The sequence below is a fragment of the Gastrolobium bilobum genome, unplaced genomic scaffold (assembly GCF_033153095.1).
Source record: "Gastrolobium bilobum isolate Gb01-03AN ecotype WA unplaced genomic scaffold, APGP_CSIRO_Gbil_v1 utg16135, whole genome shotgun sequence".
Lineage (NCBI taxonomy): Eukaryota > Viridiplantae > Streptophyta > Magnoliopsida > Fabales > Fabaceae > Gastrolobium > Gastrolobium bilobum.
This window is the reverse complement of record NW_026899035.1, coordinates 648,776-673,298: the sequence shown is the minus strand read 5'-3', so window position 1 is coordinate 673,298 and position 24,523 is coordinate 648,776. Positions and strand designations below refer to the sequence as shown.

The window sequence follows — 24,523 nt, the reverse complement described above, 5'->3', positions numbered from 1 at the left end:
AAATTACAAAGCCAATATATACAAAAGATGTTATTTGCACAATAATCATGAAATAAATTTTAAGATTTTCAAAAAACCGAAAACCGATCCAATCCAAACCGAAAAAAATTGGATTGGATCGGATCGGATTTGAAAAAAATCAAAACCGAATGGATGATTATATGATCAAACCGAAGGGATTGGATCAGATGATTTTTACTTCCAAAATCGATCCAATCCAGACCGCGAACACCCCTAACTTGAAGTTGACGAAAGTAATTAACATATTTCTTTGACAACGGTGAAAAGTTTTAATTATGATTAAGTCTGGATTCAAGAGTAATCACATAAAAATTTGTTGGATATTAAGAAAATCAACTTGCCTTAAAAAAAAATTAGGATCTATATATATAAAAAAATAACCGACATAAAATTATAAAGTAAAAAGGAGAACAATTATCCGAAAATGGTAATACTTGCATTAAAAAATATTAGAAGATTCATATTTTTTGGGCCCAAACTGAGTGGACGAAGAGACCATCCATGTACCCTAATAAGTAATAAGTAATAACTAATAAATATATTTTAGCTTCTAACAAAAATAAAGAAATAAAGCTCCGAACCAAAAAATAAAAATGAAAAAATAAAGCTAAGATTTGACGGTTGTAAACAGATCTAGGGAGTGGGACCATGGAAAAATGGACGGTCTGATGACCAGTCAAGAAACAGCTACAATAATTACGTACTAAAAACAACATCTTACCAAAAACAGAAATAATCTAAAGATAAGAAATAAAAAAAGTTTTTTAGTTTTTTGAAAAGTATTTGATATCTTGGATTCTGAAGCTTCCATTTTAACTTTTTGCCATTTTTATCCGATAATAACAATAAAATGCAAATAAAATATTTTTATGTATTAATAATGGGAAAAATGAGAAAATTAATTTAGACAAAAGAGAAAAACAGAGAAACAAGAGATGACTGGCCCACCTTTGTTGAATCTTGATTATTGACTTGCCATTTTCTCTTATTTCTTTCAAACTCTGAAGTCTCTCTCTGAACTCAACAAATTTATATAGCCTCCTCGCTCTTATGCTGAAACCCTTTCCTTTTGCAAATTTTTAGTTGCAGTACGTAACGCCGAAGGCTAAAAAGAGAAGAGAGTAAAGCTTGAAAGCCTCAACAATTTAGGCAATTTGTGTTTCACATTATGCCGAAAAAAGTAAAAGAAATTAAAGAACATGAAGAAATGGGATTTGCTTCCCAGGATGCAATCAACCAGTTGCGCGCATTCATTGACCAAGGTCTTCCCTTTATTATGTCTTCGATCTCCCTCTTCCTTGCTGTTTTTTTTTTTTTTCTTCACTTGATAGGCTTTTCACTTATCTTTTTTTATTTCTTTTTTTGTCTCCTAGTTGAAGAGCCATTGAAGACAACATTTCAGGTTAGCATTTTGGCTTTTTCCTTTACCATTTTTGTTACTCAACCCGATCTCATTCAATTCTAACATGGGTCAGACATCTTCAAGTGAAGTTTTACTTCGTTGATTTTGTTACTAAGGGAACGTGCTTGTTTAATTTTTGACATCTTAGTCCGCCGATCTCTGTCTTCTGTATGAGTTGTGTCAATTACCATGTCTTAGGTTTGTTTCTGGGTTATTGGATTGCTAGTCAGAAAGCTCTCGGGTGTAGTCATGTTGTGTTTCAGTGGATTTTGGATACTATGGACTTTGGAACCCTGAATTTCTCGTAATTGCCGTGTCTAATTATGTTCCATTTGTGTTGTTGGCTGATTGGTTTTTCTAGATTCTAGGCTCCTGGTGTTTCGGAATATTTGACACGTAATGTCTCCCTCCCTAGGGTCGATAAATGAGATCTGATTTCGAGTACTAAGTTCAATTCTCTTTATTAAATTGTTTCAATTATATAACTTTTCTTATGTTTCACGCTTTCACTTCATTTATAAAGTATGCTGGCCAATTAACATGATAGTAATGAGTTCTTCCCGTTTCTGGGAATGCTACTAATTTAATCATTAAAGAAAATTATTCAACTATTTATATCTTTTGTAATCGAGTAACAGGTACTTAACTGGAAAAGTTAATTATTCTTCCTGCCCTAAATTTAAAATACCGTATTAATTATGGATTCCGATTACTTTTTTGCATTCTGAATCTATGTGAGTGGTGACTTTCTTCTCGTTGTCTCCCTCTTCCTTGGGATTTAATTGCTTTAATTGACAGAATGTTCATCAAGGACACGTCACTGAAACTTTAATGCGGTTTCTAAAAGCAAGGGAGTGGGATCCTTCTAAGGCCCATAAAATGGTAAAACATATATAATTGAAGTTTCCTTTTGTTGAATGTTTTGCTTGCAAATATGTTCCTCACCGAATTTTACATAACGTGCATCATGTCTGTATTATGTTTCAGTTGGTTGATTGTTTAAACTGGAGAGTACAAAATGAGATTGACAATATATTATCTGTAAGTTTGTATTATGCTGATCCTTTACATGGTTTCTTTATCAATTCATTTTTTTTTTTTAAGTTCTGTCCTTGTCTGTAATTGAGAGGGTAACTCTCATCCATGGTAGTCAAAATTGAGATCCTACCTAGTACCGGAAGGTGAAGGGGGAGAGAAACATGTGAATCGTGTGATCATAACGCGGACCGTAAGATCCTTCCTAGCGTACAAAATTATATACAAACATACATATATATGGATACAAAAGCAACAACACAGAGAAGCAGAAGAACAAAGGAACAGAAGAGAAGAGTCTGCACCTGCAGTAATGTAGTATAGCTCAATGCAGCTGGACCAGAGTAGAGCCCAAGAATCAGAGTACTGCCGAATCAGCAGAAACAGCAGTATGGATAAGAGGCTAACGAATAGCCGAAACAGCAGTAGCAGAAGAGAAGAGGGATTTGGTACGATGAGGTTCAAAATGAAGAGAAGGGGGATTCAGTTTCAGCAGTAGAGAGAGGTCACTCAGTTGAGAAGAGGATGCAGCAGCTGCACAACGGTGGGTTAGGGCTTCAAATGGGTCTTGAAAATTGGGTCTTCAAAGTCCAGTTGGTGTGGGTCTTCAAGTTTGGGTTTTTTGTAGCACGGTGGGATCGTCCTCTATCCTATGATCTTACTCGCCGATCTTATTATCTTACAACCTTACATGACAATCCCACATGATCCCACCAAAATGAGTTTCTGATGGGATTGCTGGTGTGGGGGAAAATCATTAGATCGTCCATCTCAAGAGGAAGATTGTATTTTGACTACCATGCGATGCAAGTTCCATCTATGCATGTTGTACACTATTTTGAAAATAATGGCAACACAATGTGTCTCATTAGTGCATTAACGGTATATTTTGAAGTTGATAATTTATTACATAACATAAGTCTGTATGGTGATTTGTTTTTCAGAAACCAATATCTCCTGATTTATACAGAGCAGTGCGTGATTCACAACTAATAGGATTGTCAGGGTACTCAAGAGAGGTGCTCAATCTCAAACATAATATTTTTCTCATTCCATTTCCTCTTAGTTGTGCTTTAATTGGAAGTGTTTGCTTGTCAAAAAGTGCAACTTAGGCCTTATGACCATCCACATTTTTATTGACATTGATTAAAATGATACGATTTAGTTGGATTATTTCCTTTTTTATTTATTAATAAAATGATATGACTTGGTTGGTTTATTTCCTTTTTTATTTATCTATTTTTAAAAAATTTATGTTTCTTGTTCTTCCTTCCTTTCCAGGGTCTTCCTGTCTTTGCAATTGGTGTTGGGCTTAGTACATTTGACAAAGCATCTGTAAGTTTAATTAATTGAAAAAGGAAAAGGGACGTTGCTTTGTTTGGAGCACTATTTATTACTTCATCTTAAAGCTATGTGTTCTAGTATCTTATGGCATTATTTTGCGTGTTTGTATGTTCTCAGGTCCATTGTTATGTGCAGTCTCACATTCAAATTAATGAATATCGTGATCGTGTAATCTTGGTAAGTATTAGTCTTTAGAGTCTTCATTAACCGGTTACCTGAGCTTTTTGTCCTTTTGTTTTAACCCATATATGTTTGTAGCCTTCTGCATCAAGGAAGCATGGGCGACCTATTACCACTTGTATAAAGGTTTTAGACATGACTGGTCTGAAGCTGTCAGCCCTGAATCAGATTAAGGTACTTTTTAGTTCGTACAGCTACTTGATTCAGTACGACTGGCTTACCCATGATTAATTGTGAATGGAATGTATTAACAATGCATTGTTTGAAGTTGTATTTGAATGGTGAATTTCATAGCTGTATAGAGTTGGTATAGCGTGAACTAGTGTGAGAGCGTGTAGAAATGATCATTAACGTGTTATATATATCCTATATCATTGACTTGTTCAATCTTATGCAGTTGTTAACTATTATATCATCCATTGATGATCTGAACTACCCAGAGAAGACAAATACTTATTACATTGTAAATGCCCCATACATATTTTCAGCTTGTTGGAAGGTGAGAAATTATTGTTACCAAAAAAAGAAGTCAACATTATTCCTTATGACTTGGTTTCCTGTATGATATTTCTATTTAATATAGCGTTTTAAGTTGAGTTCTTATTGAGACCTCAGCGTGATGATAAACACTCAGCATTAGCAGGTTGTGAAGCCACTTTTACAAGAGAGGACAAGGAGAAAAGTGCAGGTCTTATCAGGTTGTGGACGAGATGAACTGTTGAATGTAAGAGTTTTTTTTTTTTTCTCCCTCGTTTCTTTGAACAAAATTCCTAGAGTACAGTTCCCCAACAGTTGAGATCACGCCATAATGAAGAAAAAAACTTTTTACTACTGATCATGATCTCAATTGTGGGTAACATGGACTCCTGGAAAACATAATAGTTTCACAATAGGAGAGAGATTTGCGAAAGTAGAGGGTAGGTTTTCATTTTAAAAGAGAACTGTTTCCAAAATGCTAAATAAAAAAGCTATATATAAAAAAATTAAATTAAAAATTAAATTTACAAAAATGGGATGGTTTTATACTTATGAGCATGCCACGGTTACAAACTAAAAAAATCCCATTCCACGTGGTGCCTTGCATGATGCCGTGTGGAATGGCACATTCAGTGTGTCATGTGACATCATCTCCAAAAGTCACCGATTCACGTGACATGTTTAAAAGATAAATAATTTGCAAAATTAGCGTAAGTTATATCTGGTCTACTAGTAGTGTAGTATCCTTCCACAAAACTTACCTGGTTTTGGTTCTCGCTTTGCCTTTTCTCCCCTGAATATTTGGGCTTATATGTTGCTTATAAATTGGAGAACAGGAAAATGGTCTAAAGAGTTGAATCCTGCCCCAAACAAAAGTGAAAACATTTCATAATAATTATTCTTTTCATTGTTCTTACTTAATCATGTTGGATGCGCATTATAATTTTTCACTAAATGATCAAGTATTGATCAATAACTGTTTTCCAATTTAATATGTAGCATTTAAGTCCAAATATTTGGGAAAAAAGGATGAGCGAAAAATCGAATCCCGGTAAGTAGAGTGGGTGGGTATTATAATATCACTACACTAGATGCACCTTATAAGTAAATTTGTGAGCTATTTATTTTTTAAATAAGATGCAATTAGTCCATAAAAAGTAGCATGATTCAATTCCTGGAAGGGCATGTATTGATTCTGAAAACTTCTTCACTTTTTTTTTATTTTTATTCCTACTAGTATGCTCGTGGGTAGTTCTTTTAAAAAATTGAAGGCCTATTCTGTGATACCTACTGTCTTTTTTTTTTTTTATATTGTCTAATTGAATTTAACCAATTAAATTTGACGTGTAGATCATGGATTACCAATCTCTACCACATTTCTGTAGAAAAGAAGGCTCTGGATCATCTAGACATTCAGAGAGTGGAAGTGATAATTGCTATTCCTTGGATCATCCCTTCCATCAACAGCTCTACGACTACATCAATCAGCAAGCCCGAATCCGTGAAGCTGTTGAACCCATCAAGCAGGGATCCTTTCATGTAGATTTTCCAGAACCTCCCGATGATGAAGCAGAGATTGCCAAGACTATAGAGTCAGAGTTACACAAGTTTGAGAACGGCAATTGTGTCTAATACTTTCTTTCAGGATTTCCAATTGTGGCCTCAAAATCAATGGTCTTTACCTGTTATTACCAATGTAGCAGGGTTCCTTCCACATCCATATTACTTCTATCAGGACTCAGTAGAATTAGTTAAGCGTTGTTTATGTATGTTAAGAGAAATTCAGGGATAGTAATGCCAATCCCAGCTTTGCATCGAGCCACTATGCGATATAAATGTCAAATATAATATTTTTCCATCGTGTTTCATCTCAAAGTTTGATCTTTTGCATTATTGGTCATCATGTTTCTTTCTCAAGTCAAATATAAAATATTAATTTATTTAAAAGCATTGTACTTGGAAATAAGGAGTAATATAATATTTTTATTTTGTGGCAAAAAATAATGTTATTTACTTGATATTTTAATATGAATAGTTAGTATCACTTCATCCAATCCACTTGATTTCAGTGCTACTGTTATTTTATTTGAATGCTTCCATGCTTTCCAAATAATGTTGAAGAGGTTAAAAAATATTTGTATCTTTTCTCCATTATTTTGTTTAGTAACTGTAATTTAGTGCCTAAGCCTTCAATCATGTTACTTGCAACTTTTGACGGTAATGATATATTGATTACTAAATGAGTTGGTGTTAGACGCGTACTGAACCAAACAAGATTTGATTATGATAATGTTACAAAACTTTCAGAAACCACTAACCATGCACTATAAGCAGAAGCAGCTATAGTCATTTTGAACTGCATAGGAGGATACAACGTACGCATTATTTCCTGTACTTTAAATTCTTCAGCTTTGCGTGATTTTACATAATGAGCCCTTAAGAACAGCTACATCTTATGTTTTCCTTGGAATATAGAAGAGCCAGAAACCAGTGTTAAGGGCCCTAGGAGCAAGAAAAAACCAGGATGTTGACAATGACAATTAACATTTACACAAGTTTTTTTTTTTTTTTCTTTTTTTTGAAAGATGGAACCTTAATATGGTTCCCAAGCATACTGGAAGAGTTGTTGATACATAAGTGATCTTCCAGTGCAAGTAGTTTTCCAAGACAAAGGCAGAAAGCCAACACTACAACCAAGCTGTTCCGTTTCCTCCTTTTGATAATCCCATCTGCATCTCTAAGATGACAGATTACTCTTCTAGATGCTCAACGAGATAGGTCTTGAAGAATAGTTTGAATAATCCAATATTTGGGGAGATGCATTGGCTACCACCTTTTGTTCTTGTTGATACCACCTCCTTAGTTCATCCTCAATTGCCACTTTTGCAGAATCTGCCATCTCTTCATTCCACAAAGCTGTTTCAGTTGCAGCCTTTATTTCCTCAATTGCTTTCATATTGGCTTCCACCTTTCTGTCTTCTTCATTTTTTCTCGTGTAGATTTCTTGTAGCTGAGCTGTAACAGCTGCCTCTTTCTGTTCAACCAAATCTTCACATTCCTTGACCTTTCCACTCAGTGATTCAAGCTCTTCATTTGACATTCTGATCCTCCCAATGAATTTTGAATTCGAGACTTTACCTTGTACTTCAGACAAAATCTTCATCTCCTTAAGGGCTCTTTGTTCTGCTGCTTTTGCTTCTTTAGCCTCTATCAGAACAAGCTCTAGTTTTCTCTCTCCTTCTTCAGCCACAGCTCGGGATTTTTCAGCTTCTTGCTTCAGTTCTTGAGCTTTTCTGCTCATCTCTTCTGCTTCTCTCTTAGCATCTTCCGTCTCCGATTGTAGCTTATGGATTTTAACACACTGGACGTATAAGATATTAGCTTCTAAATCCTCCACAGTACCTAGCTCAGGTGTTGCCTCTCCCATGATCTCTTCAAGTTCATCACTGAGGTCAGTAGCAAGTTCTTCTGCAGCCTCTTCCTTCTCCTTCAGTTCATCTTGCTCCTTCTTCACTTGTTTTAATTCTGTTCTGAGAGAAAACACTAGTTTCTTAAGGGAGGTTTCTTCTTCAGCAACGTCCTGCAGTGTCTTCGTGGCTTCTTTAAGCTCTGAAGTTAGAAGTCTCATGGAATCCATCTTAGAAGCATGGACCTTTTTCATCTGCTCTTGAAGAACATCAATCTCTACACTTGTTTCAGCAAGTTTGGCTTCTAGACTCTTGATTAGTTCAGGATCATATTCATTCTTTAAGGACTCCAATCTTTTCTGTGCTTCTTCCTTAGCAGTTTTATAAAAACCAAGTGGGGTTTCATTTTGTCCCATGACTTGTTCCTGTTCTTCTTGGGATTGCACAGAGGCGAGCTTCAACTGTTCAATTGATGCTTTCATGGTTGCAATTTCATCTGAGAGTTCACTGATCCTTTCAGAGTTTAATTTTGCTGAACGCTGAGCTTCTCCTGCACTCTGGAATGCTGCCAGCTTTGCCTCCAAAGCTGCATCAAAATCCTGCTTGATTTTGGTGAGTTCTTGCTTGGAAGCATCTAGTTCAGTTGTAGTAGTCGTGTACTCTTTTCTTGCTTTTTCTAGTTCTCGTTTCCAAGCTTCAAATCCTACAGCTTTTAGGGATAGACCCTTTGCAAGTTTTTTGCTCTGATTCTTCACAGCTTTAGCTGCTTCCATTGCTGATTGCTTGGATTCTCTCACATTGTTGAGCTTGGTTGTCAAACTCTGAAGGACCACCTTGGCATTCTCAAGGTCAGAAAGTACTTTAACTTTCGAGGTCTCAGCACTCTCCACCTGTTTCTTTAACTTGTCTAATTCTTTTTGGGCCAAGATAAGCTGTGTCTCCTTTTCAAATACATTCTGCAAATTAAGAAAGAAACGTGAAAATCTTTTGCCATGACAAACATGAAAACATCCTAAAATGTGTGTGCCACGCAATGCTATAGACATTTATATTGGGCGAGGAAAAACCAAAAGCTTTTCACATAACAAGAGGTCTCTTTTGTATTACTTGTGTGAGTCTAAATTTAAAATTTGCCATATATCCTAGAATTGTTTTTTAATGAAGAGTTAGATTTGATGTATACCTCTGATGATCTTCTCTTGACAGCATATCTGTCCTTAGAGACGGCTACTTCACCAAATAAACTAACAGCAGCTTTGACAGATTGGAATGGTGCCCTCGTGTCAATCTCTCCAACCTCTCCCCTTGGTGAACCCACCTTTCTGGTGCTTTTCATCCTCTTTGCTCTAACTTGGAAATAGTATCTGCAAGATAAATAATTGCAATGAGCATTCTATGGATTGGATTATTAAACTGAAGACAACCCTTGATATGTTTATGCAAACTGCAGAAGGAATTATTTAAACTTTCAAATATTACCATATGATTGTACCACATTATACATTTTATCTAAATCGAATGCTTAAAGAAATAATTTTTCATATCTTCAGACTTTGAACAGCCCTACATGTCATTGTCACCAATGAAGGGCACATGTCAATGTCAATGAAGATGATAGCAAAGCACAATATTCTTACGTGAAAGAAGAAAAAAAGATGAAGGCTGAAGAGTCCCTCCTTCACTTGATCAGCTAGAAATCAAAAAAAAGAATTTGCAAAGCAAAGGTATTGGAACTCAAAAGAACCTGATGAAAACGTAGGTTCCTTGAGTCCAATCTTCACATTTGAAAACTCTGTGCCCTTTGAAAAGAACATCCCAGATTTTGGTTGGTTAAATCTGCTAGGATGTAGAATTAGCTATGCTATTTTAGTACGAGGGACAGAGAGGTTTGTGGTGATGCTGACAGTATATACCAACCAAACAGGTTGGTCAAATACAAAAATGACCTTTTTCCTGTGTGTAATTGAGAAAACATAAAAGGGTATATGCGAAAAATAAGGAAGATTTAGGTAAGCAACGCTGGACATTACACGTTAAATGTAATTGTGCAGCTCAATCCCTAATGTTTACATTTTGGTTAATTAGGAATTATGATCTAAAGTAAATCTTGTAGATCTGGTCTGTTTTTAACTAACCCTTTGATGTTATAACTTATAACTACCAAGGAGATTGAAGATACTCCTGTCTAAAAACAGCCTAAACACCTATTCTTCATATACATGTGCTAAGATGAGAGTTTGTGCTTCCAATACATTATCTTTTTCTCCGTCCAAGGATTATGTTTGAGATGTGTGTATTAAGCTATATAAGAAGGAAAAAAGAAGTATCATTTTGAATGACAAAAGCTTGTGTCTTTTAGGTGTTTTACACAAAGTATGACAGTATGACCGGTCATACTTTGTGTAAGTCTGAAAAATTGCTTTTTTTTTCTCTCTACAGTCACATCGCTGACGTGTAAAGTGAAAAAAGTAACTTTTCAGATTTATAGAATGTATGACCGGTCATACTTTGTGTAAGTCATTAAAAGGACACAATATGTGTACTTTTAAATGACACACACTAAAGTATGACACAAATATCCTTTTGAATGACAGAAGCTTGTGTCTTTTAGGTGTTTTACACAAAGTACGACAGTATGACCGGTCATACTTTGTGTAAGTCTAAAAAATTATTTTTTTTTTCTCTCTACAGTCACATCGCTGACGTGTAAAGTGAAAAAAAGTAACTTTTCAGATTTATACAATGAATGACCGGTCATACTTTGTGTAAGTCACTAAAAAGACACAATATATGTACTTTTAAATGACACACACTAAACCCATATAACACTAAGTTGTTTTTTAAAGAATCAATAACATGGCATGCACGTGAAACCAAAATGTGAGTAGCAAAAATCGACGTAAATGCAGGTCAATTTGTTTTGGGTCAAACTAAAAAGAGGGGGGACCCGACGAGTTGTTTTAAAAAATATTTTAGATCTGCATACAAAATAAATAAATAAATAATAAAATAGGAACTCATTTTATTTTGCAACCACTTTGGGAGTTAATTCGCTAAATATTAAATAAAAATTATGGGTTGTACAAGTCAACCTAACTTACTTTATAATTAAACAAAAATTGCCAGATAAGTCAACCAACAATTTTTAGAAATCGACAAGGAAATCGACAGATACAAACACACAAATCACAAAACAAAAGAGAAAGGGAAGAAAAATTGACATAGTGATTTAGCTAATTCACTTAGGTTATGTCTAATTTGTCTGTATTATATTCATTTCACTTCCATTTGTTACAAAATAATTCGGTTTATAAGAAAATATAAATAGAATTTAAAAAATCTTAACAATAATTATTCATAAGTTCAAGTCCAAATTACTAAAAATAAATAAAAACAATGACTCAGCAACGAGTCATTTGACTTTCTGCTAATCCCCCAATAAGAGTTCTCATCTGAATGCAAAATATGAGTCATACCCAACACAATTGACTCGTATAATCTATCACAAAAAATTATACAAAAATAAAACTTTATTTATTAACGTATCTCAATAATGAATCCAAGATCATAAAAGGGAATCTCAACCTTTCAAATATAAATAAAAGTCATGAGAGAATACATTAAGATAGACAATGGGTTAAAAAAAAGTAGGGAATCTCAACCTTTCAAATATAAATAAAAGTCATGAGAGAATACATTAAGATAGATAATGGGTAAAAAAAAAGTACCTTTAACTTTTATTTATGGAGCTAAGATCCTCTCATATACTCCCATACTATACCTGAGCGAAAATAATTCATTTTAACTTATGCAATTATTCTTTTTGAGTTTTAAATATTTAAATTAATTTCTTCCTTTTTTGTAGTTACAAGAAATCTTGTTTTTTCTCCCTTCCTTTTAATCCTTTATGTTTATTGATATACAACAAAAAATTAATAATCTTTCACCAATAAATATCAACTTTACGGGCAAAAAAATTTATTTATTGCAATTTAATTAAATAATTACACAAATATCACAGTTTGGGAAATATTTACGCATTTATTGCACACTGTGACGCCCCACTGGGGCGTCTCTCATAAGAGGAAGACGCCCAAATGGGGCGTCTCTCGTGAGGTGGTGACATGTGTCACTTGTTTTTCCAAAAAAAAAATTAATTTAATCATAAAACTTCTAAATGCCATAACTTTTGACTCGAGTATCCAAATCAGGTAATTCTTTTTTTGATTCCACATAACTTTTCGAGATCTACGCAATGACATCTCATTTGATATATTTTATTTCTCACCAACATAATTTAAACTTAAATCAGGTAATCCTTCTTCCTTAGATATTTAGAATATTTATTTAATTATTTCCTTTATTAATACAGATTTTTCAAATTGATTTTTGAGTTTAAATCACAAATCAAATCTTTATTTTGTTTTCCTTATTAATAATAATTGTTACTTTTAATTTAAATCACAAACCAAATTTCTTTATAATAAAAATAAAAAAAATTATTTTTTTAATTTAAATCACACATCAAATCTTGATTTATTTTTTGTATTAAATCACAAACGCAGAACTCAGAGGCTTCTGAGTTTAAAAATGTGACACGTGTCAACACTTTTCAAAACCTAACACATCATCAATCACGTCTAAATTGGGTTTCAATCAAGAGAAAATCACGCCTAATTTAGGTAATTTTATTTTTGAAAAACATTTATAAGCCATCATTAATTTCAGATCACGAATAATAACCCAGAAGCTTATAACATTAATCATTAATTTTAAAAATAATATCCTTCTTCCTTAGAAATTTATAATATTTATTTAATTATTTTCTTTATTTCTACAGATTTTTCAAATTGATTTTTTAGTTTAAATCACAAATCAAATCTTTATTTTGTTTTCCTTACTAATAATAATTTTTTTATTTTGAATTTAAATCACAAACCAAAATTTTGTTATAATAAAGAAAATTATTATAAAAAAAATTTAAATCACAAATCAAAATTTTTATTTATTTTTTATATTAAATAACAAATCCAGAACTCAAAGGCTTCTGGGTTTAACCGCTCTTATAATATCATTCTTGCAAATTAAAATTGTGTTTGTGAGAAATAAAATATGTCAAATGAGATGTCATTGCGTAAATCTCAAAAAGTTATGTGAAATCAAAAAAAAAATTAACTGATTTGGATACTCGAGTCAAAAGTTATGACCTTTAGAAGTTTTAAGATTAAATTAATTTTTTTTTTGGAAAAAACAAGTGACACATGTCACCACCTCATGACAGACGCCCCAGTGGGGCGTCACATGTGACACCCAAAAGGGACGTCACAGTGTGCAATAAATACGTAAATATTTCCCAAACTGTGATATTTGCGTAATTATTTAATTAAAATGCAATAAATAATTTTTTTTCCCCAACTCTACGGGTTGGGCATCAGCTTTGAATTATACTCAAGGCACACGTCCAAGTTACTCAGACTAGAAAATTTCAGGCTCAATTTTGATCTTTCTCCCCCCTTTCATTTTTTTCTTTATTGTTTATTCATCATTTTAACATTCATAGTAGGGGGTTTATATTCATCATGTAACATGATACAATCATTTTTCTTACACACACAACATTTTGTGAGGCCCGCATTTTTTGAAGCAAAAAAGAAAAAAAAACTAAGACACAGAAAACAAATCTCTATAACATGACACGATCACTTTTTCTATAAAGTAACTTTTATAAAACCCTTCATACTATGCATAGAAGTACCTATGCTATAAATGAAAAGTCACAATCAATTATATACCCTATGGCGTATAAGTCGTGATCCCAAATCCAAATTATTGTCGAAGAAAACGGATGCTATTAAATGGGATTAAAAAGATATAAATATAAAGACATAACCGCAAACGGTTAAGGAGCTGAACCAATATCATTTCTTTCTTTAACTGAACTTATTACATGTTTTGTCCTTCAGAAAAAAGTTGTAGAATATTGGATAGCAGTATGATGTGAGGAGATCATTGTCACAATAAAGAACGTCCCACACTGGCAGCTGGCCTGCAAAATGCAAAAAAACTTGATAATTTGGGGTTTTTATTAGGGGGAAAAATCTGAGCGTTAAATCTTCAGAATTGCTGATGACGAAAATAGCATATACCAAATTTTCTTTTCTAAAAGGGTTTAGTGTGTGTCCTTTTAAAGAACACAAAGTTGTGTCCTTTAAGCAGTTATAACTATGTATTACGGGTAGTAAATAGTTATAATATTAAAGTTGTACATTTTTCACTTTTCACATCAGCAGACAGCTTTTGAAGAGAGAGAAAAAAAGTACAACTTTAATATTATATCTAGTTACTACCTATAATACATAGTTATAACTGCTAAAAAGACACAGCCTTGTGTACTTTAAAAGGACAACTTTTTCCCTTTCTAAAATTAAAATTATAAAAGAATCAGGTCTCCAACCTCTTCTTATGTGAGCTCGATTTTAGGTAACATGGTGCAGATCAATGTAATTAAAGAATACTTTGTAAAGAACCTTGGGATACACTACCCCAAAAGCTAGCTCAAAGGGTCGGAGTACCCAAAGCCTTATAAACTCCACATTAGTTGTGCACATACAACTAATGTGGGACTATATATCTCAACACGCCCCCTCACACGAGAGCCCATTGGGCTTGAAGAGTGGACAATGCAACAGGCCCAGCCTACCTGTGCTAAGAAATTCCACAAGAGAAAGTGGGGGACAGCGAGACTCTGATACCATGTAAAGAACCTTGAGATACACCACCCCAAAAGCTAGCTCAAAGGATGGAAGTGCCCAAAGCCTTATAAACTCCACATTAGTTGCACATACAACCAATGTGAGACTATATATCTCAAGATACTTCATATGCCAACTACAGTTAATAGAGATTGTTACGGGAATAAAGATTTATTGACCACAATTCCACTGTCATCTCACACCATTATTATTCGAGATAAAATGCTACAGCCCTTAAGGCTTATCTTCAACAGTATTACTAGTCTACGTAGGACAGTGAATTTTAACTACAGGGGATACATGACATTTGTTGAGCATTAAACTTTAAGGTCCCTACTAATTCACTGGCAACATTAGTTATAACTTTTCAAACTACAACAACGAAATATGGTAAACATCCCCAGAATAAGGAAGGACCTGATCTCACATGGTTCAAACAGGACCAACCATACGGTAAAGTATTGGAACTGAGCTATGCCTTAACAAGTAAGAAAGGCTTACATGAACTCAAAGACAAGAGCAGATGCCCCTCCTCCCCCATTGCAGATGGCACCAACACCATACTTCCCTCTCTTATGTCTCAATACCTGAAACACAACTTGGCTAAGATATCCACAGATCAAAAAAAATCTGGAAAATAAAATAAATACATTTCCCAGAGCCATAGGTTTCATTTTAAAATTGATTTTATATAGTGATCAGACAAGAATTACAAAGTGGAATGGATAACAGCTTCATGGCTTACAGACATACTAACGGGAGAAGTATAAGAACAAAAGTGCCAAGGGTGAAAGGAAATTATGTATAGAGCAACCAAAGTCACAAATTACCCCTAATAATGTAACTAAGATGCGAGCTCCACTGCAACCCAAGGGATGCCCCAATGAAACAGCTCCACCATGTACATTAACTTTTTCCTGCATTTGATAGGAAAAGCATGAATTATCTATTATTAAGGCATTATAAATGCAGAAGCAGCCAGAATAGCCACACAAAAAAAGACATGTTATTATGCAAAAAGAGCCAGAGAGATGAGTCACATGGAAAACTCACGGGATTAAGACCAAGAAGCTTCTGATTTGCAAGAGCCACAACCTGCAGAGAAGTTAGAACATGATTAGCATAGAAGCTTGAATGGGTAACATAGGGGCTGTATTCCTTACAGAAAAAGCTTCATTTATTTCATAATAATCAATTTGAGAAGCCTCAAGACCAGCATTTGATATAGCTTTTGGTATAGCAAGGGCAGGAGCAGTTGTAAATAATTCAGGTGCCTGCAAAAACACTCTTAGTTCAGCTCTAAATGATCACATTAATCAAGACCAAAACAAGTTAGATTAACTTGTCATAGCACCTGAGCAGCATCCGCATATCCTTTTATCTTTGCAATTATGTGCAATCCAAGCTCACGTGCCTTCTCTTCACTCACTAGCACTAATGCAGCAGCACCATCACTACTCAAGTCAATAAACCAACCCATTATCAACAAAAGAGCATGCATTTTAAAACCTTATGAATTATGATTACCACACCCCAGATTGTATGGCCTAGGTATTAATTTATTAAGCTAACTTCTTATAATGACATAAGGGACTATCTACAGAATTCACATGGGCATCAAAGAATACATCACTCAGTGCACATATACCACGTATGCAAACACGTATGAGGAGAGATAGAGAGGCAGGGACCTTATGCTAGAAGCATTGCCAGCAGTCACAGTACCCCCATCCTCTTTAAAGTTTGGTCTAAGCTTCCTTAACTTGGCAGCATCGAACTGGCAACATGAATACGGAAAATAATAAACAAAAAGCAGGAGTTTACACCATATTCCAAAATGGAACAAATATATTTCACATAAGATTTCGGTTGAAGGTTTCTACAGTTATGAACTTACAAAACTACAAAAGTATATCATACAAAACCATTAACAGTTATTTGAATACCAGATAAACTCAGTTTTGTTTTTAGTATTCAACATAACATGAACCTTGGCAGACATAATATGCTAAATGTAGTGGTTAACACCAAAGAGTCTATAAAAATTAACAGATAAACACCCCCTTGCTTACAAAAAGACAACAAAAGAAATACAAAGCCTCACTTCTACAGAACTGGCTTCAACTTGGTGGCCAATTTTTGTAGTTCTTTAAGTGAGGCAAAAGCTAAAATTAAATGTGATAGAACCTCTCAAAAACTTCTATTTCTTAGTAACTCTGGTCAGTATACTACACATACACACGCACAAATGATTGTAACAAGGTAAACCTAAAATCTAGTAGCATGCACTATAGACTAGACGGTCCATTTAGATTATAACCTAATCTATATACCTTCCCCAAACCTTCATCTTTATCAACAAGTGTGGAAGGCTTCCCTCTTCCACCAGAAACTTCAACCTGCAAGTGAAAAAGGTGTTAATTGAAAATCACATCAACATCACCACACCAGTTATCAACAATCTACCGTAGGCGGCAATCATAAACACACCGGAACTATCTCCCAAGAAAAATGACCAGCATTTTGTGCAGATATTCCTCTCTCAAAGCTTTGAATGGCATAAGTGTCCTGGAAAATAACATATACATAGCAGAACAGAGCAAAATTATCAATCCTAGATTCAAAAAAGGATTGAAAGGAGTTAAAAATAAAATATTCATTGGGCTTCGGCCCTGATGTATTACACAAAAAAATTCAAGGGGGAGGAGTAATGCATGTGACAAGAAGGTACAATTGTCAAATTGAGATTTAGAAATATACCAGCACAACAAGAATCTTGTTTTTCAAAAAACTATTAAAAAGGGGAGGGGGACGTGGGAGGAAACATGGCTCCTTCCACTGGGTTGACAGGCTGCCGGATGCTGATATTGATTTGAGGAAACTATGACAGTTAAAGGAATTAGTGAAAGTAATTAAAGTAATGAAGCAATGAATGAGAATGAAATCTATTACAAAATTTTAACAGTCCATTTACCAATGAACGCTACCTGCTCATCTCTTGTTATGACATGTTGATCTGCACATAGTTCTGCACAAACTCCCATGCCAAAGTCATTATAGACATCCCAAAGACCATCTTTGACCATACCATCAATGATAGTATCATGTCCTAACCGAGATCCCTTCCTGTTTTAGATACAATATATACATAATATGTTGACACTCAACATCAACAACTAACCAAATAAAATGATAGTTTATTAAAGTCGGACTTCATCAAATGCTTAAGAAACTTATAAGCTACAACTAGGTGGCATAAATTATTTACTGAAACATTATTTCAAAATGGTATATAAAATGAAGTCCTCCCATTAACCTCATCAGATTTTGTCAGATTTCTAAAACATCATCTTTTATTGGAGAGAAAAAGTATTAAGTGTCAACAATTCATGAAAGAAAAGAAAACCTTGCTTCTGCAATGTACTTAGGTGCATTTGACATGCTTTCCATACCACCAGACACAACAACATCATTTATACCGAATTGTATGGTCAGTGCTGCAAGCATGGTAACTGCAATGAAAAAGATAGGACCATCCATGATTTCACCACGCACCGACTAAAAATTCATATACTTAAGTGGGAATACCCTTCCAAATCAACAAAAAAGAGCATACCTTTCATCCCTGATGAACACACCTTGTTAACGGTAGTACAGATTACAGAAGTAGGTATTCCTGCACCTAATGCAGCCTGTCTGGCAGGAGCCTGCCCTAAATTTGCACTAAGAACATTCCCAAAAAACACCTCTTGCACAAGTGACGGATCAACATTTGCCCTCTTAAGAGCAGCTGCAGATTTACATATCAACTTAAAACACAGGAGGAGCAAGAATTTGCATAAATATTTGCTGACTTATTATTTTTAATAAAAATGATGAGGGCACTTGCTAGGAAATAAAAAAGGAGTAAAGGGAAAATAGCTTAGTAATTTACACTGAATAGCAACTGAGCCTAGTTCTGTAGCCGAAAGAGATGATAGGGCGCCAAGGAAACCACCCATTGGCGTGCGTGCTACACCAACAATACAAACATCTGTAGCCAAAAAAAAAAAAAAAAAAAATACACACAGATGAACTGAGTTAAGCAGAGATTAAAAACAACGAATTCAAAAGACTTCACGTTCTTATCAATTCTACTTTCCCTCAAATATGGTCCATTTCAATTTGTAAAACTATGATACATAATTATTAGTTATATTATTGTCAGTGTCAATTAGGAGGGCATAAAATCAGTAACATAAGGAAGTACAAAGAAGTCATCAACTTATGATCTGAAAAGAACATGTGAATTTGTATAAATGAGTAAATGGTGATTCAAAATTTGATAACAAGTTTCGAACTTTTTATACAAAATTAATAAAAAAGTAAAAAGCAGACCTCGGGGTTTTACAGAATTGGAGGTTGAAGACATGGGTGTTTCCGAAATGATGCAGGAAACAGGAAAGATAGCGCTTCGACAACAAAAACGATATAATATGAAAAATGATCATATAACATCCAAGTTAAGTTACATTACATTACACACACAAAGAACAAAAACGAAGGGGTATACGTTGGAAAGTTAAATACGTAAATTATGTCAGGGGCTCCACTTGCCCCATCTTCTCTTGTTTTCCTTATCAGTTCCCTACTAAGACTTAGTTTTACGAGATTAATTAATTTTTTTTTTTTTTTTTTTTGTAATAAGAGATTAATTAATTTAGGGAAAGGTTACATGTAGTACCTTTTTTTATTTATTATTATCAAATCTTAATCGTTGATTTTCGTTAATCTAATAGTAATAATTTATTGAGTCAAATTTATTAATTAATTATTAATTTTAACAAATTATAACCGTTAAATTGATGAAAATTAACAGTTAAGATTTGGTAACAACAAGTAGTATAAAAAAAATAATAACTATAACCTTTCCATTTAATTTAATACTATTTTAAACACCATAATCCTAATTAATTATAGGGTAAACTTTATTTTCACCCATTGTAATTTTGTGATTTATCATTTGACCCCGTGGTTTTAAACTTATCACTTAGACCCATTGTGCTTAAATAATTTATCATTTAACCCCCCGTGATTTCATATTTTTACTTAGACTCCTTGTGATTAAAAATATTTTCACTTAGACTCCTTGTGGTTTTAAAATAAAAATTATAAAAAATAAATAAGAGGAAAATAAATTTTTTCTCTTTTTTATTTTATATTCTCACCTAATGCATTTAAGGTTTAAAAAATAAAAATAAATTCTAAAAAATTAACTTATTTTTATCAAGAAACTAAATTCAAATCAAATATTTTTATTTTATCTATTTAAAGAAAGTAAATATCTTATTTTGATAGTATATATTCAATTTATCATAAATAATATTTTTTAAATTTCATCTTAAATAATCTTTTTAATTTTAAATATATTTTTAAAATAAAAAATTAAGATAATTTATAAATTAATTTCAGAATAAATAACTTAAAATATTTCTCAAACCCTAAATGCATTACATGAGGATATAAAATAAAAAAGAGAGAAAATTTATTTTAAATATGTTTTTAAAATGTTTATTTTTTAAACCACAAGGGATTTAAGTGAAATTTTTTGTAACTACAAGAGATCTAAGTAAGAATTTGAAATCACAGGGGGTTAAATGATAAATTATTTCAGCACAATGGGTCTAAGTGATAAATTTAAAACCACGGAGGTCAAATGATAAATCACAAAACTACAATAAGTGAAAATGAAGTTTTCCCTTAATTATAATATAATTCATACAAAGTAAATTACTTCACAAGTGATCGTGTAAATTGGTTAGCGGCTTAATGGAGTCATGTGGCTCATCCTATGTCAGATTAGATTTGGCCTTATATATAATCAATTAAATATGTTCAGGCTTTTAAAAAATATATTTATCAAGTATGCTATAAATTTTATTTTTAAACGTCGGATCTATAAATTTTCAGGTCGTCTTATATTATGTTATTTATTTTACATAAAATAAATAAAATTATTATTTTAATAACTTTAAATATAAAATAATATTAATTTAATTAATTTTGTAATTATTGAATATCTAATAGACTTAAACAGATTCACAGTGCCTATATAAAACTAACAAATCAGGTTAGCCTAAAATATTTTACACAAATCTAATAAAATTTAATTCAAAACCTAGTCCAACCACTAGCCTATTTACACCATAAATCTCTGACTGTCTAATATTTCTTATTTTGATCAATTTTTTATTTTAACTTTTTACCATGCGGCTGTACAATTATTTTTATTAACTCATTTTTTTTTTTTATAAAACAAAAAATATTGTCCTTATAAAAATGCGTACAAGCAAGTGGCTCAGAGGCTATAGCTTTTTTCCTCTAGTTCAGAAATTGACAAAAGAATAACTTCAGAGCTTAGGAATTTATTTTTTTATTTCTTATTTTTAAACAGAAATTTCCTCCTATTCTACCTAAACCACTCTTTAATATTAGAAATATTTATGTAAAACTGCAGCAGTGTATTAAGCTAATCACATCCTTAATTAGCCATGACAGAGCCTCGTCCCATTAACAGAGCCTATACCAATGTGTTTCGTGTTAGAAGAAAACAAGGGAGACCTCGGAGACAGCTATATCAAACAAGCCTATATAATTTGCATTTTTACTCCATCAGGTACGAACCACCAATATCTGAACTGAAATCCCAAATGAGTACTCATTGCTAAAACAAAAGACCAGTTTTCTACTAGTTTTTTTGTGATGTTATACAAGGCAAGACAAGCAGAACACACACCATACAGATACAGACCAAATAAGACATAAATCGAAACATTTTCATTTGGAAATGCAGCTTCAAGTGGCTTTAATTTATCTAACTGCTAGATTACATCAATGAGCAGTTAATCAACATAAACATAAAAGGTTACAATTAGATATATATATATATATCTACATACACTAACACTATGGAGTATGGACAGTTGCAAATATTTGTGCACTATAATGAGGAAGCAGCAGGAGTGATCAACTTGATCGTCAATTCTAGATCCCCAGACTCAACTCCGCGAAGCCTTAACCAAACATTCTGCACCACCTCACCATTAACACAAATGATACTGCTTTCACACACAAGACAGTTTTCACTATCCGGTATGACCTTCCTCAATGTTGTATCAACAGAGGAGACCCCTAAAATATCTCTTAATCTGGCTGCAGAGACTAATGGTTGAAGGTTCAAGTAAGCATTTCCCATCTTGTCATCAGCCTTCAAAAAATCTTTATCAAATACTTCCTATCCAAAAAGCAACTTAGTTATACAACGTTATAACCTAATAAATAAATAAATAATTAACTTTGAACTCAGCATTTCCAAAATTTCACCATAAATATATTATTGTAAAATACATGCAAATGTTCAGTTCCTTTCATGAAGCATACAAACATACATATATATATATATATATATATATATATATATATATATATATATATATATATATATATTTACAAATGCAAACAAATATCAGAAAACTCACCAAATTCAGAACTCCCAAAGGTTCTGTCATAGTGAAAGTCAGCTCTTCATTCCAAACAGGATTCAAGCAGCAATTAATGACCCTGGTCTTTGATGTCTGGCACAGTTTAACGAATCATTTTTCAACATTCTGATGTTAAGAAATGCTACATGATATAATATAATGTTGTTGATATAAAAAGAAACAAGGCAAAAGTGAAGGACGAGTTACCTGATTCCCCAGCTTGACCACAACATAAGGATCACTGCTCTTGAAATCCCGGATCACTAGTCTTTTCCCTTGCACAACAATGACTTTTAGTAGCCTCAATGGTTCACTCATTTTACTCCTAAAAATAAAACAAGCATGTAAACAAGGGAACTTGGAGAGAAAATAAGCGATGTAGTTTAATTAGAAACCATTGTAGTTTTTAGTCGAAGATCATTCAAATTAATAGGTATGCGTGTAACCAACACGTGGCGGTGATTTGCGCGGCAGGATTGACCGTTGACTTTGACTAGACCTGGTCAGTGTCATGTCATGTCATCATTGTCCAAAATCCAAATCAAAGTGTAATTGTAGAACGTGCGCTTCTGTGGCAGCTCATTAATGCTGACTCTAACAACGCTCTTTCTTGCATTTTAGAGCATTCAAATCTCGTCATCTTCTTCGTTTCTTTCTTCTTCTTTTTTTTTTTTTTTTTTTGAGATTACAAGGAATTGAACACAACACCCTACACTACACACACTTTTAACACACACCCCACACCACTAGGCTAATCCTAGTGGTATCTTCTTCGTTTCTTATTGCATGTTAACCATTCATTTCATATTAAGAGAAATTCAATTATTTTGAAGAAAGTTTATATCAAATTTTCAAATAGTTAATAATTATAAATGAATTTATATATTGGATATATTAAATTGGAAATAAATTCAAATATAATTATGGGATTTATTATTCTTATATTACATAAGAAAAAATCTATCTCCTACACACACAAATTCAAGATAGGTCTCACTCTACTTTTTTTCTCTTTTTCCTTGAAAGTGGACCTCACTTATACAAATGAGTCAGTAGAAAATAATTATTATCTCCTACATGAGAAAACTATTACCGTATAATTATTACTCTGTGTTACGTGATGATTTGTTCTTGATCAGTACTAATAGTTATAAATGGAATTTTATATTAAATATATAAAAATAAAAAGAATTTTGTCAACAACTATTACTTCTTGTTGAATAGTTATTTGTTAGAATGGAGTGGGTTACAATAATAAATAATATTATTTTATAAAAATAAGTGAAGTTATAAATAACTTTGTGAAGAACTGTTATTTTTTGGTAAGTGGTTAAGGGTTTATTTATTTTCCTTGACTAACTGATAATTGTAGTTTAATAAAAATTTAATTACTTTTTTCTGAATAGTTTTTTGTTATTATTAAGCAGATAACGTTATAATAATTAAAGATCTTTTTGTAAAGATATAAGAAGTTATAATGATATTTATTAATAGTTATTAATTAGTGATTATTTATTTCAATTCAAAAATATTGCTTTCATTATGAATATTTATATCAATTTAGAAAAGTATAATAGTTATTTTTTAAATATTGCTTTCATTATGAATATTTATATCAATTTAGAAAAGTATAATAGTTATTTTTATTAAATTTAAAATTTTTATATATCGTGAAATTAAATATTAATTTTTAACATTCGGTTGACATTAGTTTTCCTTAAATATTGTTGCTGTTGTTTGAAGTCCAGCTCACTGATATATGATTATAAATTAACTAATCAAGTGTGAGTAGTGACAAATTTTAAATTGATTAGAAATATTGCAGGTGAATATTATATAAGTGCAAAAAAATCCATACAACTTGAATATTAAGGTTTTGGGTTGAGATCTGATGTCAGTCCATTTATTGTGATTTATCATTTGGGTCCGTTGATGGAGTTATTCTTTGCAAGGAGTTTTGGGCTCCCCATACCATTCTCAATGGTAGTAATGAAGTTCCACATTGATTATTTATAATATTCTCCCCTCAAGTGTGAGGCCTAACATTATGTTCCTTCTTGTGGGCAACTTCTGCAGAAATCTTTTTTTTTTCAAATATTGGAGTCTCACTAGCCTTCAGCGGAGGCCTTGAAATATCACCATCTCCAGCCACACTGTTGGCTTTGATACCACTATTGAGAATGGTATAGGGAGCCCAAAACTCTTTGCAAAGAATTCTTTTACCTATGGACCCAAATGATAAACCACGATAAGTGGACCGACATCACATCTCAACTCAAAACCTTAAGGTTGTAGGTCTATGAATCTTTCTCACTTAGATGGTCCTTACTTGGTTTATGTTAACTGATGTGAGACTTCATTTCTACGTACACGAATATAAAAAAG

At 32.8% G+C, this 24,523-nt stretch overlaps 4 protein-coding genes across 4 annotated transcripts; 1 reads left to right on the top strand and 3 right to left on the bottom strand.

Moving 5' to 3' along the window:
- Nucleotides 1-1,032: 1,032 nt before the first annotated feature.
- Nucleotides 1,033-6,317, top strand: LOC133286417 (phosphatidylinositol/phosphatidylcholine transfer protein SFH2-like). The gene is made up of 11 exons (XM_061483831.1): nucleotides 1,033-1,283; nucleotides 1,395-1,423; nucleotides 2,222-2,305; nucleotides 2,411-2,464; nucleotides 3,403-3,477; nucleotides 3,740-3,793; nucleotides 3,920-3,979; nucleotides 4,061-4,156; nucleotides 4,380-4,481; nucleotides 4,626-4,706; nucleotides 5,810-6,317. Exons 1-11 carry the CDS (start codon nucleotides 1,190-1,192, stop codon nucleotides 6,089-6,091), a joined length of 1,011 nt encoding a protein of 336 aa, XP_061339815.1. The 5' UTR covers nucleotides 1,033-1,189; the 3' UTR covers nucleotides 6,092-6,317.
- A 900-nt stretch (nucleotides 6,318-7,217) lies between these two features.
- LOC133286416 (WEB family protein At1g12150-like) lies at nucleotides 7,218-9,202 on the bottom strand. Its single transcript, XM_061483830.1, has 2 exons — nucleotides 9,050-9,202; nucleotides 7,218-8,822 (listed from the first exon to the last, which is right to left on the bottom strand). The coding sequence occupies exons 1-2, from the start codon at nucleotides 9,200-9,202 to the stop codon at nucleotides 7,218-7,220; spliced, it is 1,758 nt and encodes a 585-aa protein (XP_061339814.1).
- A 4,400-nt stretch (nucleotides 9,203-13,602) lies between these two features.
- LOC133286387 (acetyl-CoA acetyltransferase 2-like) lies at nucleotides 13,603-19,135 on the bottom strand. Its single transcript, XM_061483795.1, has 14 exons — nucleotides 18,996-19,135; nucleotides 18,553-18,651; nucleotides 18,235-18,408; nucleotides 18,025-18,130; nucleotides 17,606-17,744; nucleotides 17,109-17,186; nucleotides 16,952-17,017; nucleotides 16,310-16,395; nucleotides 15,973-16,072; nucleotides 15,782-15,892; nucleotides 15,672-15,713; nucleotides 15,449-15,535; nucleotides 15,120-15,205; nucleotides 13,603-13,912 (listed from the first exon to the last, which is right to left on the bottom strand). Exons 1-14 carry the CDS (start codon nucleotides 19,027-19,029, stop codon nucleotides 13,879-13,881), a joined length of 1,242 nt encoding a protein of 413 aa, XP_061339779.1. The 5' UTR covers nucleotides 19,030-19,135; the 3' UTR covers nucleotides 13,603-13,878.
- A 2,462-nt stretch (nucleotides 19,136-21,597) lies between these two features.
- LOC133286454 (protein C2-DOMAIN ABA-RELATED 11-like) lies at nucleotides 21,598-22,477 on the bottom strand. The gene is made up of 3 exons (XM_061483873.1): nucleotides 22,346-22,477; nucleotides 22,136-22,231; nucleotides 21,598-21,891 (listed from the first exon to the last, which is right to left on the bottom strand). The coding sequence occupies exons 1-3, from the start codon at nucleotides 22,454-22,456 to the stop codon at nucleotides 21,598-21,600; spliced, it is 501 nt and encodes a 166-aa protein (XP_061339857.1). The 5' UTR covers nucleotides 22,457-22,477.
- Between the last annotated feature and the right edge of the window lie 2,046 nt (nucleotides 22,478-24,523).

Excerpts from the sequence above, each read along its gene's own strand:
- LOC133286417 (XM_061483831.1), top strand. The coding sequence starts at position 1,190 with ATGCCGAAAAAAGTAAAAGAAATTAAAGAACATGAAGAAATGGGATTT. Across the intron at positions 1,284-1,394 it reads GCGCGCATTCATTGACCAAG|TTGAAGAGCCATTGAAGACA; the intron begins GTCTTCCCTTTA and ends TTTGTCTCCTAG. Across the intron at positions 2,306-2,410 it reads CTTCTAAGGCCCATAAAATG|TTGGTTGATTGTTTAAACTG; the intron begins GTAAAACATATA and ends ATTATGTTTCAG.
- LOC133286416 (XM_061483830.1), bottom strand. The coding sequence starts at position 9,202 with ATGAAAAGCACCAGAAAGGTGGGTTCACCAAGGGGAGAGGTTGGAGAG. Across the intron at positions 8,823-9,049 it reads TCAAGAGAAGATCATCAGAG|AATGTATTTGAAAAGGAGAC; the intron begins GTATACATCAAA and ends CTTAATTTGCAG.
- LOC133286387 (XM_061483795.1), bottom strand. The coding sequence starts at position 19,029 with ATGTCTTCAACCTCCAATTCTGTAAAACCCCGAG. Across the intron at positions 17,187-17,605 it reads TCATAACAAGAGATGAGCAG|GACACTTATGCCATTCAAAG; the intron begins GTAGCGTTCATT and ends GTTATTTTCCAG. Across the intron at positions 15,206-15,448 it reads TCTTAGTTACATTATTAGGG|GTATTGAGACATAAGAGAGG; the intron begins GTAATTTGTGAC and ends GTTGTGTTTCAG.
- LOC133286454 (XM_061483873.1), bottom strand. The coding sequence starts at position 22,456 with ATGAGTGAACCATTGAGGCTACTAAAAGTCATTGTTGTGCAAGGGAAA. Across the intron at positions 22,232-22,345 it reads TGGTCAAGCTGGGGAATCAG|ACATCAAAGACCAGGGTCAT; the intron begins GTAACTCGTCCT and ends AAACTGTGCCAG. Across the intron at positions 21,892-22,135 it reads CTTTGGGAGTTCTGAATTTG|GAAGTATTTGATAAAGATTT; the intron begins GTGAGTTTTCTG and ends CTTTTTGGATAG.